Genomic DNA, 15,018 nt, shown 5'->3' with positions numbered 1-15,018 from the left:
GAATGGCATTCTGCCATGGCCAAGGAGTGTTGCACAAGTAAATTTTTTTCTCTGGTTTTCCCCTGTTACAAGAGAGATCTCCGGTCTTACTACTTTTCTGGTGTCATAATAGGAATATTAAGCCTCACAATTTCTTGATGGATCAAAAGGTAATGAGGCTCAAAGCTGATATTATTCCAGAAGTTATCTATTGTTTCATATAAATTTTGTATGTTGTCTTAACTTATTTTGTATCCAGAAGAGAAATTCAGGCCACTAGGAGCAAAAATGGTGTCCTACATACAAAAGGAAAGAGGTAATTAGTATATTTATTTAGATATGCTTATTAATAAGTTAAACTTTTGCTAGTTTGTGGTCATTTCTATTTTAAAAATTAAATTTAGATGCTAATATATTTAAAATCCTATGAAGAATATCCTTTATACAGGTATCAAATAATTTAGCTTTATACAGGTATATCCTTGTTGTAGTAAAGAATGATGGTAAAATTATTCTGTAGTAAGTGGTTTTTAAAGTATGCGTATATAAATATTATACGTTAAATAATTATTCTACTATTTATTTTAAGATATGTATATAGTTTTTATACAATTAAAACTATCATCTCAAATCAAGATTTTTTTATAATCTAATATTAATGAACTTGTGTTAATAAATATAAATTTATATGTAACTTCCTTATTTAGTTATTTCCTATTTTTTTGTTAACAATATTAAATTTTATAAATTAGAATTTTTTAATTTTTTTTTTCAATTTTGGATGTTGATGTGAAAAGTTTTTGTTAGTCGTTTAAAATCCTATGCAAACACTTTAGAAGCCTATAGGCTATAGCTGCGTTTTATTGGTCGTTTAAAATCAAAATTTTTTATTAGTAATAGTTACATCAATGTTTTCCTAAACACCTATATAATCGTGTGTAGTTAACCCTAAAATTTTATTAATCCTTCCTCTACACAGCCTCTCTACTCTAGATTCGGCCGACCATGGTCTCCGAAGAAGTCGAACCAACGCAGAAAAAAATCCCTCAGTCATCATCGTCGTTTTCTTTACTTCCAGACGAAATCACTGAAAACATTCTTGCACGTGTTTCGAGATGGAACTATCCGTCGCTTTCTCTTGTCTCAAAGAAATTCTGCTCTCTCTTATCTTCTATGGAAATCTATAAGACGCGATCTGAAATTGGAGCCGACGAAACATGCTTCTATGTCTGTTTACAGTTACACAACCAGCCATATCCGAGGTGGTTTAGTCTTTGGGCTAAACCTAATCAAACCCCAACCAAACAGAGTGGGGAGATTAGGTTTAAGCAGGATCCAAGTGGAAACTCGGTTGTTCCGACATTTTTTGCTTATTCTGATTCTCCTCACATAAGAAATAATTCCACCATAAGGGTTGGTTCGGAGATCTACATAATCGGTGGAGTCTGCATGGAGCCGTCTTCCGCTGTTCGGATCCTTGATTGTCGTAGTCACACGTGGCGTGATGCCCCAAACATGACCGTGGCTCGGGAAGATGCGTGTGCGGTTGTCATCGATGAGAAAATATATGTGACGGGAGGTTGCAAGATTGATGATTGGTTCGAGGTGTTTGACGTGAAGACTCAGTCTTGGACAGTCTTGCCAGGTCCTCGTGGCGAATTACGAAATATTTTCAGTCATAGTTCTTATTGCAGTTTGATTAGTGTGTTTGAAGGAAAGATTCACGTAGTGGTAGGCCGAAAGGAGTATACTCACGAGCTGAAAGATGGTACATGGAAGTAAGAGAGAAATCGAGTATCACGTTACATTCCATAGCGATTTGGTTGAAGATAGATACTGTGATATACGGTTGCACTTTCCACGGGAAATTAATGTGGTTGGCCTCTAAAACCCAGGGTGAAGAATGGAGAGAGATCAAGGGTTTGGGAAAATTGCTTGAGCACAAGAGTGGGAGGGTTTTTGAGATGGCTGACTATGATGGGAAGCTTTTGTTCATGTGGGATGTTTGTGATGACAAACGGAAAAACAAAATCCGATATGCCAAGATTTCTTTAGAATCAAGATGCAATGGATGTGAGGTTTGGGGTAAGGTTGATTGTGTCGATGCGTTTACATTTCCTGTCGAAGCATACAAATCCTTCTGTTGTTTAGCCGTTCCGATTTAATGGTATATGCGTCTTTCTTTTTGTTTTGACATGCTGTTTTTGTTCTTTTTGCTTCGGTTTAATGGTATATGCGTCGTTCTTTTTGCATGAATTGGGAGTTTGTTTTTATCTTGTCTTTCATATGAAGAACATGTTCTTTATTTTTAATTTTATTTTATTGGGTATGTGCTTTAATAACTTAAATCTAGAAGTTGAAAATGTTTTTTGAGCCATGGAACTCGCCAAGATATATATATGTGTACAAACTACGAAGGGTTGTTAGAGCAGGTCCATTAGGGGGTCGTCAGTTTTTTTTGGCACAGGTTCATAGGTATATTGGGTTTAAAAAAAAAAAAAAAGCCCAATTCTGAGGAACCGATCCTTCCCGTCGACCCTGAAGAACTCGAATCCGAAACACGTGGCGAACGCAGATTGGGCGTGAAACAAGCATAATTTTGCAGAGAAAAAATTACTCGAGGGGTCAAACGCATTTATCCTCGCCAGAGGTCAACGACCTACTCTGTAATGCTCGATCCCCGTTAATACAAGTCAGTCACCGACTCCAGCGTCAATCGGTGGATCCGATTATGGCTCGACTTGTTCTTACCTGGATCTCTTTGTTAATTTTGCAATCGTATTTGATTCCGATCGCTTTTGGGTCAAAAGAAGTTTGATTGTAAACAACTTCACATTTACGTTCCAGCATATCTGTGTCTCTTGTGTTGTTTTTGTGTCCTTGTGATATCTTGGCTTCTTCTTCTTCCTGAAATATTAAACTTTGTATGTGCTACACATAGATCTTTTAAGTCCCAGCATTTTATTTTAAAGAACCCTTAAATGGAATTCTTTAATGGAGGATCAAAATAATAACAAGTTCATTACTGTTCATAATTGCAAAAAAAATTAATATAAAATTCTGGTGAACCCCATGAAGGGGTTCACTAATGTACATGCTGGACAAAGTATGGTTTGGTTTACAAAGAGGAATCTAAACCCTATGACTAATCTAAACCATTGGATTACAGTTTTTTGTTTTCTATTAAAAAGAAAAGTTAGAGGTGGTGAGAGAATTTTGAAACTCGAATAGTTTTAAGTTGTGAGGAGAAAATTGTTTATCAAACTCAAAGAATACTTATCAGTTAAACAAGAAGAAGCCCCAACACCGATCTTCTCTTTAAAAATCGGACTTCTCTGGGTCCGCTAATCGACATTACCGGGGACAGTGGGCCGAGGGTGTCTGGTTTGCCTATAAACGCAGTAGTTGCAGACGCTATATCAAATGGGGATTGGTGGATCGCTGCGTCTAGAAGCAGGAGTCCTATTATCTCTTTGCTCAGGCAATGCATGCCCTCTTCTTCCTCGATCATTAGCTCTGAAGTGGATGATATTTATTTGTGGAAGACGGGGGTATCGCAGGCCAAAATGTCTTTCTCTTCGTCGGAGACATGGTTGGCTTTATACCCGACATCCGTCGAGGTCCCCTGGCATACTGAGGTTTGGTTTAAGGGATGTATCCCCAAGCGCGCCTTCATCTCATGGGTTTCCGCGCGTGACAGGTTGACCACGAGGGATCGTTTAGTCAGCTGGGGTCTCAATGTCCCGACGACATGCCTACTGTGCGACGACCACGATGAAACTAGACAGCATTTGTTCTTTGACTGTGGTTTCTCCTCTCAAGTATGGCTCTTCTTTTGCAGCTATATTGGCGTCTCTCCACCGGTTTTATTCAACGACATTCTTGTTTGGTTAAAGCGTCCAGTCCCAGATGAGATAGTCTCCATTATTCTTCGTCTCTGCTTCCAAGCCTCTATGTACGCGATTTGGAAGGAGAGAAACTCTAGGCTCCATTCTGCAACCTCACGACCTGCCTCTTCTATATGCGTTGAGATCCAACAGCAGCTTCGAGCTCGTCTTGACTCACTTTCACGCGCCCAACGGATCGACCCTGAAGCTCCTTCATATCTATCCACTTGGTTCTCATTATTCCAGAGTGATGGGCTCTCAAGTGTCACGGCTTCGCTCCAACCGATTCCTCACTCATAGCTTATGGCCTCTGATCTTATGTATTGTTTTGCTGCTCATATCTGCTGTTGTTCTAATATTTCTAATATTTTTTGGCTCTGCGTGCAGATGTATGGAAACTTTTAAAATTATATATATCTATGGAGGTTTAAAAAAAAAAAAAAAAAAATCGGTTTGAGATACGAAAACCAAAGAACCAGTTTGTTTAAACCGGTAAACACAAGTGGATCCTGGAAGTCAAAAAACCGGTTCAACATAATCCATTCCACAGAATAAACAAACAACAAGAAGTACAGAACGCGTATGTCTTGTCTGCCAAGCAGTTCATAAACCTCTATTTGCATATTTATGTCTCCATCGAACAAGAGATTAGAAAAAGATTAAAAAAACCCAAACTTTATCCTCCTTTGGCATCAGAAACCCTAATTCCTTCCTATCTTGTTTGTTTGTTTTTTTTTTAATTCTTCCCATTTGATTTTATAATCCGAAAACTTGAGAAAAAAGAAAAAAAAAGTTGATATTTTTCCCTCTTCTAGCTCACTCAGATCTTCGATTCCCATGCGAAACCCCTTTTGTTCTTAGTGATTCCTTAATGAAAATGATCTTCTCCAAGCTTGGTCGCTCCGTTATTCAATCCTCTCGTTCAAGGGTTCGTTTCAAATCCGTTGATTTGTTCTCAGATTCGTAAATTTGTGTTTTTGTTTTAATTTCTCCTGATTTTCGTTATTGGGTGAAATTAGGGGTTGCTGTACGGTGGTGGTGTGAGATGGGCGAGGCTGCTTGCTTCGCCGGCTATTGAAGCGGCGTCGGTTAATCAAGTGGACGGTGGTGGTTTAGGGTTTCTGAGGCGGCACTTTGCTTCGTTAACTGGTGGAAAGGGTCTTGTCAACAATGATTTGACCGGTGTTTTCGCTAATCCAAGAATTCGTCGATTCTTCTCCGACGAAGCCCCCAAGAAGAAGAGTATGTTGCAAAAACCCCTAAATTTATTTTAATTCAGGTGCTCTTACTTTATTCGAAGTGTGTTCTCATTAGTGTTTTTGTTGTATGCATTTTATTCGATTTTTGCAGATTATGAGAACTACTTTCCAAAAGATACAAAGCAAGAACCCAAGAGTGACCAGAAATCCGAATCTAAAGGTGAAAACAGATTTAGGATTTTCTGATTTAGGATTTTCAATTTCTTTGGAGGTTTGAAAAAAGCTTTGAGCTTTCTTTCTCTTTGGTGTTTGGTGTGATGATTTTTTCCAACTAATGTCAAGAGCTTTTGGCTTTTCATTTGTTTGTGATCCCATAACTCGTAACATATTCCATTTCTTCATTATGCGAAAATGTGAATACAAAGTACGAACAGTGGTTGCGGAGGAAAGTTAATAGACCACTGAGTTTTGTTTGTGGGACTGTTGAATCTGTCCATACCTTTTAGTACCAATAAGGATGATGATGGTTTATCAATTTATACCGAGGTAGCGATTATTCTCTTTGGTGTTACGTCCTTTTAACTAGTGATATATGCTTTCGGTTTCCGGAGGCAAGTGAATAGACTGCTGAATTCTGTTTGTGGGATTGTTGAATTTGTCATCGAGATGGTTAATCATTAAGTGTTATTAATAAATATGTTGCAGTGGAAATGATCTGAGACGTCTCTTGTTACTCCACAGAGAAATAGCCATTTACTGATGTGTTCAAAATTCGGAGATCTATTGATTGTTTTGGGACTTAATGGAAGTTCGAATCATATTTTCGCCATTTTTTCTCCTTTAACTGCAGTCTGGTTTCTCATCGATATAAATAACTTAGCTTTCTAGAAGTTATGGTCAATATTTTGTGTATCAAATAGCATCAGTTGTTTTCTTTCACTTTTCTTGTTTTGAGACCTGTTGGTGCTACTGAAGGATTCTAATAATTGAATATGTTTTTGTTGCAATACAGAGGGTTCAGACAAAAATGAAAGTGAGAACTTGGGAGATATGTTCATGAATCGATTCCAAAATTTGCTTATTCCTCTGCTGGCTCTTGCTGTCTTCTTCTCTTCTTTCTCTTTTGGCTCTGGAGACCAGCAACAGGCAAGCTTTACTTAAACTAAACTTTGTGACATTCTTGGATCTCTACGCTAAAATCATCTTGTCTACGGAATTGCTAATTTGGTCCCCGTATGCTTCTCACTAATATCCTGTTTGTTTACAGATTAGTTTCCAGGAGTTCAAAAACAAGCTTCTCGAGCCTGGTCTCGTTGACCACATAGATGTTTCAAACAAATCTGTGGCGAAAGTCTATGTAAGGAGCACACCGAGAAGCCAACAAACAACTCAAGACGTTGTTGTCCAAGGCGATGGTAGCAGAATTCCCGTGAAAAAAACTGGTGGTCAGTATAAGTACTACTTCAACATCGGTAGTGTCGACTCTTTTGAGGAGAAGCTCGAAGAAGCTCAAGAAGCGTTAGGCGTTGATCCTCACGAGTTTGTTCCTGTCACCTATGTCTCTGAAATGGTCTGGTATCAAGAGTTCATGAGGTTTGCACCGACTATACTGCTCTTGGGTACTCTTATCTATGGTGCGAGACGGATGCAAGGCGGATTAGGTGTAGGAGGAACCGGCGGGAAGAATGGTCGTGGAATCTTCAATATAGGCAAAGCCACAATAACGAGAGCAGATAAAAATTCCAAGAACAAGGTTAGAATTTTGCCTTTTTTCTTCTTCTTATGATCGTATTGGAATTGAAAAACTGAAAAGTTGTTTTCTTTGCCAGATTTACTTTAAGGATGTTGCTGGATGTGATGAGGCTAAGCAAGAAATCATGGAGTTTGTACATTTCCTCAAGAACCCTAAAAAGTATGAAGATTTGGGTGCTAAGATCCCAAAAGGAGCACTTTTAGTCGGTCCTCCTGGAACCGGAAAGACCCTTTTAGCAAAAGCTACTGCAGGGGAATCAGGTGTGCCATTTCTTTCCATCTCCGGTTCAGATTTCATGGAGATGTTTGTTGGTGTTGGACCTTCGAGGGTAAGACATTTGTTCCAAGAAGCTAGACAATCTGCACCAAGCATTATATTCATAGACGAGATCGACGCGATTGGTCGGGCAAGAGGACGTGGTGGTTTAGGTGGTAACGATGAGCGTGAAAGCACACTGAACCAGCTGCTAGTTGAAATGGACGGTTTTGGTACAACCGCTGGTGTTGTGGTTCTTGCTGGGACCAACAGACCGGATATTTTGGATAAAGCTTTGTTACGTCCTGGCCGGTTTGATCGTCAGATAACCATTGATAAACCGGATATCAAAGGCCGTGATCAGATTTTTCAGATTTACTTGAAGAAGATTAAACTTGATCATGAGCCGTCGTATTACTCTCAGAGACTCTCGGCTCTTACCCCGGGATTCGCCGGAGCTGATATTGCGAATGTATGTAACGAAGCGGCTCTTATCGCTGCTAGACAAGGAGGAGCTACGGTTACTATGGCACACTTTGAGTCTGCGATTGATCGTGTTATTGGTGGTCTTGAGAAGAAAAACAGGGTAAATCTGTTCTGCTCTGCTCTGCTTTTACCAAAAAGATTGAGAAAATGAGAATTTGAATGTTTTGATTATGAACATAGGTGATAAGCAAATTGGAGCGTCGTACAGTTGCATACCACGAATCGGGCCACGCGGTTGCTGGTTGGTTCTTGGAACACGCAGAGCCATTGCTGAAGGTGACCATCGTGCCACGTGGCACAGCGGCGCTCGGTTTTGCGCAATACGTGCCAAATGAGAACCTTCTCATGACCAAAGAACAACTCTTCGACATGACTTGCATGACCCTTGGTGGCCGTGCAGCCGAGCAGGTAAACACAAAACGAGATTTTTCTCGTTATGCGAGTTTCTGTTCTTGTCCTGATAGTAATCTTGTTTTCTCTGTTCGTGTCCTGATAGTAATCTTGTTATCTGTTCGTGTCCTGATAGTAATCTTGTTTCCTGTTCGTGTCCTGATAGTAATCTTGCTTTCTGTTCGTGTCCTGATAGTAATATTGTTTTCTGGTCAAGAATTTATTAGTTCGTGTCCTGATACTAATCTTGATTTCTGTTCGTGTCCTGATAGTAATCTTGCTTTCTGTTCGTGTCCTGATAGTAATTTTGTTTTCTGGTCAAGAATTTATTAGTTCGTGTCCTGATACTAATCTTGATTTCTGTTCGTGTACTGATAGTAATCTTGTTTCTGGTCAAGAAGTTATAAGTTCGTGTCCTGATAGTAATCTTGTTTTCTTTTCGTGTCCTGATAGTAATCTTGTTTCCTGTTCGTAATCTTGTTTCCTGTTCTTGTCCTGATAGTAATCTCGTTTGCTGTTCGTGTCCTGATAGTAATCTTGTTTCCTGTTCGTGTCCTGATAGTAATTTTTTTTTTTTTTCTGTTCAAGAAGTTAAAAGTTTTCTTGTTCTTTTGCGACGCAGGTATTGATAGGGAGGATCTCGACGGGTGCGCAGAACGATCTAGAGAAAGTGACGAAAATGACGTACGCGCAAGTAGCCGTGTACGGTTTCAGCGACAAGGTCGGGCTACTCTCGTTTCCTCCGAGAGACGATGGGTACGACTTCTCTAAACCGTATAGCAACAAAACCGGTGCGATCATAGACGAGGAGGTTAGGGACTGGGTGAGCAAAGCTTACGAGAAGACCGTGGAGCTGATCGAAGAGCACAAGGAGCAAGTGGCTCAGATCGCTGAGCTTTTGCTTGAGAAAGAAGTGTTGCATCAAGACGATCTTTTGAAAGTTTTGGGTGAACGTCCGTTTAAATCGGCCGAGGTGACTAATTATGACCGGTTTAAGTCTGGTTTTGAAGAGAGTGAGAAGGAGGAGACGACCACGACGGTTACGCCTGTGGTTGATGAAGGAGCTCCTCCGCCGCTTGAGCCGCAGGTTGTTCCGACGTAAGAGAGAGTGACTTGAATGTTACAATTGTAAATTTAATTAAGAAGGCGATAACACAATTACGAAAAAAAATGAAAAAGAAAAGCACTGTTTTTAGTTGTGGGGGAACTTGTTAACAATGAATAATATTTTTTAAAATTATTCCCTCTAATAAGATTTTTTTTCTACTGCTTTAGTTTGTTTTTGTTGTAATAAATGGCTGATGATAATGTTATTACTACCTTCCTACATTTTTACAAAACATTGGAAAATTCACTACGAAAAAAACTTGTAATATTTGTGATAACATCATGATTGTAATGATCTCGATAATATTAATTGAAAACCCCCTAAAAAATTCCCTGTTCGAAGTATCTGAGTTTTGTTCATTTTTGGTCTCAAATTGTAACCGACAGGAACATATAAACAACCTAAAATGATGCTTCTTGAGAAGCCAGAACTTTCAGACACATCTTGTGTGATCCTGTCCATCCAAGCTCTTCCAAGAAATTGGTGAGATAATATATGAATGAATGCTTAAAACAAATAAAATTTCTTCAACTTATGATTAAACCCTGTTTTTTTTCTTAACCCTTGAGTGAGTATTTCTTCCCCGTGAACACTTTAAACTTAGCTTCATCGGATTTTGTCGAAGACTCTTGCTCGATGTTCTTTGAATCAACCTATACATTTAGAAGACATATACAAGACAATTAAGTTATCTTTACAATGGATTAAAGGATGACTGATATGGATCACATGAATGGAAAAAAAACAAGAGAAGAGACATTACCTTTACAGTTTCTTTCGCAGTTGTTTTGCTGTTTGAGCCAAAGACAAGCTTTCCTGATTTTTGCCGTGGCGTGGTGCTTGTCAACTTCTCATCTTCTTTCCCATTTTCAGTTGGCTTTTCTTGTTGTTGTTTTGTATCTTCTTGCTCAGTTGATTTTGTTTGTGTTTTTCCATCCAAACGTTTTCCGGATCCAGTAAAAGGTGTGAACTTGGGAACTTTGCTTGTTGGTTCCTCTTCCTCGACTGCAACTACCAACAAAGAGAAAATAGATACAAATTAGAGGCAATTATTTCAAGAAAGAAACGATATCGATAATCTGTAGAGAATAAACTCAGAAAAACCTTTGCGAGATCGCTTGTTCGAGGGAGTCAATATCTGTGGCTTCTCAGGTTCTTTGTAATCAAGAGGAGGAGCAAACTCAACCTCACAGTCTGTTTCTATAATACTCACAGCTGAAGAAGGTTTTGCCTCAATCACATCGATAAAATATTTCTTGTTGTTATAAGGAACCATAATTGTATCCCCTGTGGTTAAGCAAGAGTAGCTCCTAAGTGCCGTCTCCAAGCTGCAAGAAAAAAAAGTAATGTAAGAAAGAGAACTCTTCAAAAAAATACCAAAAAAAACAAGATCCAGTTTCAATGGCACAAACATGGCTTTTGGGTTGGTAATGTCCAAGAAATTCTGTGTGTGGGGTTGCAGCTTGATGAAAGTCCCTCTCACCAAGCTTGTATTCTTGATTTTCACAATATCTCCTTCTTGAAGAGACATGTTTTGCATCATCTATACACAAAAACAGACAAGATCAGATCAAAGACAAAAATAATGTTGAAACTAAGTACATGTAGGAAAGAGGAAAAAAGTATACCCAATACGGCAAGTAAACTAGGCCTTCGTCTGCGGTGAACTCAAGTACACCGCAATGTGTAGTCTTCTCAACAGATTCATTACTCAGCTGAAACAGCATTGGGTATTCGATATGCAAAGAAGCTGAGAATGTAGATTCAGAGACCAGAGTTAAAGAAGAGTAAAGAGAAACTAAAACGATAGCTAGAAGAATCGATGCAAGTTTCAATTGGCTTACCAAGACGATTGAGAGCAGAAGGAGGCATTATAACTACAAAGATCACAGAGTAATGTCAGAGAAATGTCGTATAAGAAACTATCTAGAGACAAAGGGGAAGAGAGGAAACTTACTTTTGTCACCGTTCTCAAGATGTGCCTGCATTTTAAAAATGTCTGAAATTAGAATGTTTTTATGTATCAAAGAGAGAGATCAAAGAATATGATATTCAGAAAAATATATATGACCTTGTCAATGAATGTGACTGGGTAACAACGGTAACACTGCTCGAAGCTAGAATCATCTCCATTCATCTCCATTACTACAAATCAAAAATTTCGTGAAGTTAATAACAAAAAAAAATCAAAATTGAGCTGCAAGAATATTCATCAGTGATTGAGATTTCGAATGTTCAGGATAAACAACACAAGCCCATTGAGGCAAATCATCGAAAACCTTGTGGGCACAAACAAAACATAGCAAATAAAAACCAGAATAGCTTAAATACAAAAACTTTCAGAATCACATAAGATGTTCAAATCCGAATTTTAACTGACAAATTTCTATTCAAACACGAAAAGATAAGATCTCTACAGAAAAATGAAAATCAAAGGCAATCATCGAAAAGCTTAAAATACAGATCAAAACCAAACTTATGAACCTAAGTCGATGAATCCAGATTGAGTCAAAAACAACTAAACAAACGAAACAGATGATGGGGATAATCCTGAGGATTTTTTGGGTTTTAAACGATGAAGTTTACTAGAACTACTTAATCAACCGTACCCAAGACGAGAAACAAAGGATCTGATTGTAGGATTTTTGAAGCTCGAAGGTGGTAGAAACTTTGGATTCTTCTTCTTCTCAAGGAGTAGTCAATGAGCAGATCGGAGCTGAAAACTTGGAAAGTAGTTTTGATTGAGAAGAGATTCTTTTATAGGTTTTACAAGGGATCGTATGTATCAAGGTATATACACGTGGCGTACAAGAATTGGGTTATTTACTGCCAAGACTATAACTTCTCGGCCCAAGTAATCCTACGTGGAATTTAACTTTGTTTTAAAATGGAAGGTTACTAATTACTATAATTCAGTTATATTGCCTTTAATTAATTATATAAAGTACATCACAAGAAAAAAATTGAGGATTCACCCAAAAAAACTCTCTGATTGGTAAACTGCATTTTAAATACGATTTCACAAGTAATTCTCCAATAAAAAAATCTGCAGCATAAAAAAATTAAACACAAATGCATTATGTGTTTTTGCTTAAAAACAAAAAACAGTCATCAAACAGAAAAGAGGATTCCAAATAGATTAGTTGTGAAATTATTTCAGATATTTATTTGATTCAAGATAGTTTTTATTCCGTGATTCCGCAATTTATATACTCGCACAATTTTTATTTCACAGTTATATTTCCACCATTCCTTACGCATTATTACCAATCAGAGAGATCTATCTAAACAAGTTAATTTCATGATAGGCTATTTTCAAGAATGGCTCTGTTAAAATCTCAAGTTCACTTATTATGTTACACTTCTCATACAAATACTGTATAACAACTATATATACTGTACAAATATTTGAGCTAAAGATTCTTGAAAAACCTAACATATATATTCCTAAGATTACATGATTTTTTTTGTTACAAAACTAAAACACTTATCATCATCATTCATCACTAGGAAGGAACCCAACACGAAGAAGCATAAAGAGTCCGGCCTTTCCAGCCTTGTAACAACCATTTACTATTTTCATCAACCACAAAATCTTTATGATACCTCCATTTCTTCAGCTTCTCCCTAAACAACTCAACCATCTCAGCCTTAACCGGTTTCTGTCGAAAACCGGCCCTAACCATCCTCACCTGCCACTGCCTATACGTCTCCGGTCTCTCCACCCTATCCCCTTCCTCACAAGCTATCACATTCATCGCCTCTCTTCCATAAAACTCCCTCTCGAACCTAATCCTTTCTTGGTTATCCCTAGGCAACGTCGAATCAAACATATCGAAAAGCGCAGAGTAATGGTAAACCGCTTCTTTAAACCGGGATGTAAAGAACGGTGCGTTGAACGAACCGTTGACTATCGAGTGAACAAAAACGTCAGGGTTCATGCTCCTTATCAGCTTCAAAACAGCGTCTCTCGGGCAATTCTCTTCACCTCCTGTCTCATCTTGAAGGTTCTTGAGCCTGAGTCCTGCATTAACCGCTAAAACTTCGTTTGGTCTTATATCAAGATCTTGAATCCGGATTGTTTCCCAGTTCTGAGAAGCAATGGCTTTGTACTCGAACGGTACGTTAAACCGGTCACAGTACTCAGCCAATCTACGTCCGGTCTCCTCTATACGTTCCGCAGGACGTAAACCGCGTTGAGGAAGCTCTATACCGGTGATACGTAGCTTTCTTGGCACGTCTTTCCGGTTCGATATGTATTGGATGAACATAGGCCATTGAAACCCGTAGAGGATACCGAAATCGACTATGTGAAGAACAGATGCGTCTTTAGCCGCGTCTAGGATCATCCTAAAGGAGAAGAAGTACATTAAAGTGACAAACGGAGACGAAGATAGATAGACTCTGTACGCTTTGAGTGTATCTGCAGCGGTTTCTTTCAAAGAGGTTATAGCATCGTAATAGGTTTGGATCATTGGACCGGTGCTTCCTTGTAAACGAGCCTCGAGCGCGTTTGCGAAACAATGAGCGAGTCTCTGTAACGCGTCACCTAGAGGAGAGGATTGTTGCCTAATCTGGAACAGTAAATCAAGAGCTGTGGTTTTATCACCTGTGGAAATGGCTTGTGCGCATAGAGTGAGAAGCGTGCGGAAATCAACCACGTGGCCACTACTACTCTTCTTGTTCTTGTTCTTCTTCTTCTTTATCTCTCCTCTCTTCTTATCCTCTAACACTGTTGGTGGATCACATTCATCGTCAAGAAGCAAAACCTTATCAAACATATCAGTTATCTTCCCATCTTCCACATTCCCTGCAGATTGCTTACTGCTCCTAGTTTCCTCGAAATCAAGAACTTCTCTTTCATGATTCTTCTTAACTCTTGACTGATCAGACAATCCAATCTCCTGTTTAACAGAAACGGGCTTCTCGGTTTCAAGATTCATAACCCATTGGTCACTATTAGGAAGGAACTTGCTAGCTTCTTCAAGCCCTTTCTTGAACTGTAGAGCTGATTCTGCATCACTAAACATACTCTTAACCAGAATCTCATTCACAAGTGGACGAGTACCGATTTTTGCGGAACCAGAGGAATCGATGCTGCTACTACTACTACTTTTCCAAAACTCATCACTAGTGGTTGTAGTAATCATCGAATCAGAGCTAAAGGAGTGAGCTTGGGAATCAGTAATCACTTGCTGCAACATTTCTTCCGTTTTTCGTAAAGCTAATGAATCGTAGAACATAGATTGCTTATCACCAATACTCTCTTCCATAAGGATCTGGCTCACGTATTTCAGCAGTGTGTTTGATGAATCGTTTTCATCAGATGATGGAGGATAATACTGTCTCTCAGTTGGATCAGTAAGAAAATTAGGGTTTTGATCGAAATCAAGAGATGAGAATGAATCAAGATTCGGGTTTAGTAAGATACTCTCGTCGTAATACTCCAAGTTTGGATCCATTATCAAAACCCTAATCGACAAAATTGGTTGCTCTGCAGAAAACAAAACACCCACATAAGCTACCTAAAGAAGAACAGAAACAGAGGATGGTGAAGGTTAAATCAAAAAAGAAGGAAAATTCAAACTTTCTATTACATAAGCAGAGATAAAAACACGGGAAAAACGGGAAATCGATGTCATTGCTTACCTTAAGTTGATGAAGTGTGAAACAATCTGAGGTACGAGGTAAAAAAAAAAGCAGTGGTCTTTTAGATTATTACGGATGTATTTGTGGTTTTTAGGACGGATGAAGTTTTTTTTTTTTCAGGAAAGAAGTGGTCTAGAGAGGAGACAAGTCTTGCGACTCGTCCCCAGAAAGTCAAACGAATCTTTGGTGGTAGTTCTTTTGACTTGTCTCATGTCTCTGTAAATTAAGGCTTTTTCCGGCCCAATTTTTTGTTCCATTGATGAAAGTTGAAAACTTTCTTAGAGCATGTCCATTAAAGTTTGTTAGAAGTTT

General features: G+C 38.6%; 4 protein-coding genes and 1 pseudogene across 5 annotated transcripts; 3 read left to right on the top strand and 2 right to left on the bottom strand.

Moving 5' to 3' along the window:
• Positions 1-984: 984 nt before the first annotated feature.
• Positions 985-2,144, top strand: LOC18027960 (annotated as a pseudogene).
• A 907-nt stretch (positions 2,145-3,051) lies between these two features.
• Positions 3,052-4,166, top strand: LOC112081536. Its single transcript, XM_024148297.1, has 2 exons — positions 3,052-3,059; positions 3,272-4,166. The coding sequence occupies exons 1-2, from the start codon at positions 3,052-3,054 to the stop codon at positions 4,164-4,166; spliced, it is 903 nt and encodes a 300-aa protein (XP_024004065.1).
• A 307-nt stretch (positions 4,167-4,473) lies between these two features.
• LOC18027840 (ATP-dependent zinc metalloprotease FTSH 3, mitochondrial) lies at positions 4,474-9,218 on the top strand. The gene is made up of 8 exons (XM_006409888.2): positions 4,474-4,794; positions 4,886-5,108; positions 5,217-5,285; positions 6,078-6,211; positions 6,333-6,818; positions 6,895-7,659; positions 7,740-7,967; positions 8,572-9,218. Exons 1-8 carry the CDS (start codon positions 4,738-4,740, stop codon positions 9,049-9,051), a joined length of 2,442 nt encoding a protein of 813 aa, XP_006409951.1. The 5' UTR covers positions 4,474-4,737; the 3' UTR covers positions 9,052-9,218.
• Positions 9,219-9,341: 123 nt separating this feature from the next.
• Positions 9,342-11,779, bottom strand: LOC18027839 (ubiquitin fusion degradation protein 1 homolog). Of its 2 annotated transcripts, none has more exons than XM_006409887.2 (9): positions 11,667-11,779; positions 11,129-11,202; positions 11,015-11,039; positions 10,902-10,934; positions 10,686-10,807; positions 10,470-10,600; positions 10,162-10,385; positions 9,821-10,068; positions 9,342-9,710 (listed from the first exon to the last, which is right to left on the bottom strand). In XM_006409887.2, the coding sequence occupies exons 2-9, from the start codon at positions 11,198-11,200 to the stop codon at positions 9,615-9,617; spliced, it is 951 nt and encodes a 316-aa protein (XP_006409950.1). In that variant the 5' UTR covers positions 11,201-11,202; positions 11,667-11,779; the 3' UTR covers positions 9,342-9,614. The 2 variants fall into 2 exon arrangements, with proteins under 2 accessions (XP_006409950.1, XP_006409949.1); XM_006409886.2 differs by having other exon boundaries at positions 9,821-10,062.
• A 626-nt stretch (positions 11,780-12,405) lies between these two features.
• LOC18027838 (scarecrow-like protein 34) lies at positions 12,406-14,793 on the bottom strand. The gene is made up of 2 exons (XM_006409885.2): positions 14,707-14,793; positions 12,406-14,551 (listed from the first exon to the last, which is right to left on the bottom strand). Exon 2 carries the CDS (start codon positions 14,517-14,519, stop codon positions 12,564-12,566), a length of 1,956 nt encoding a protein of 651 aa, XP_006409948.1. The 5' UTR covers positions 14,520-14,551; positions 14,707-14,793; the 3' UTR covers positions 12,406-12,563.
• Between the last annotated feature and the right edge of the window lie 225 nt (positions 14,794-15,018).

Source organism: Eutrema salsugineum, unplaced genomic scaffold (assembly GCF_000478725.1).
Source record: "Eutrema salsugineum unplaced genomic scaffold, Eutsalg1_0 scaffold_10, whole genome shotgun sequence".
In the NCBI taxonomy this organism is placed as follows: Eukaryota; Viridiplantae; Streptophyta; class Magnoliopsida; order Brassicales; family Brassicaceae; genus Eutrema; species Eutrema salsugineum.
This window is presented reverse-complemented; position numbering and strand designations above follow the sequence as displayed.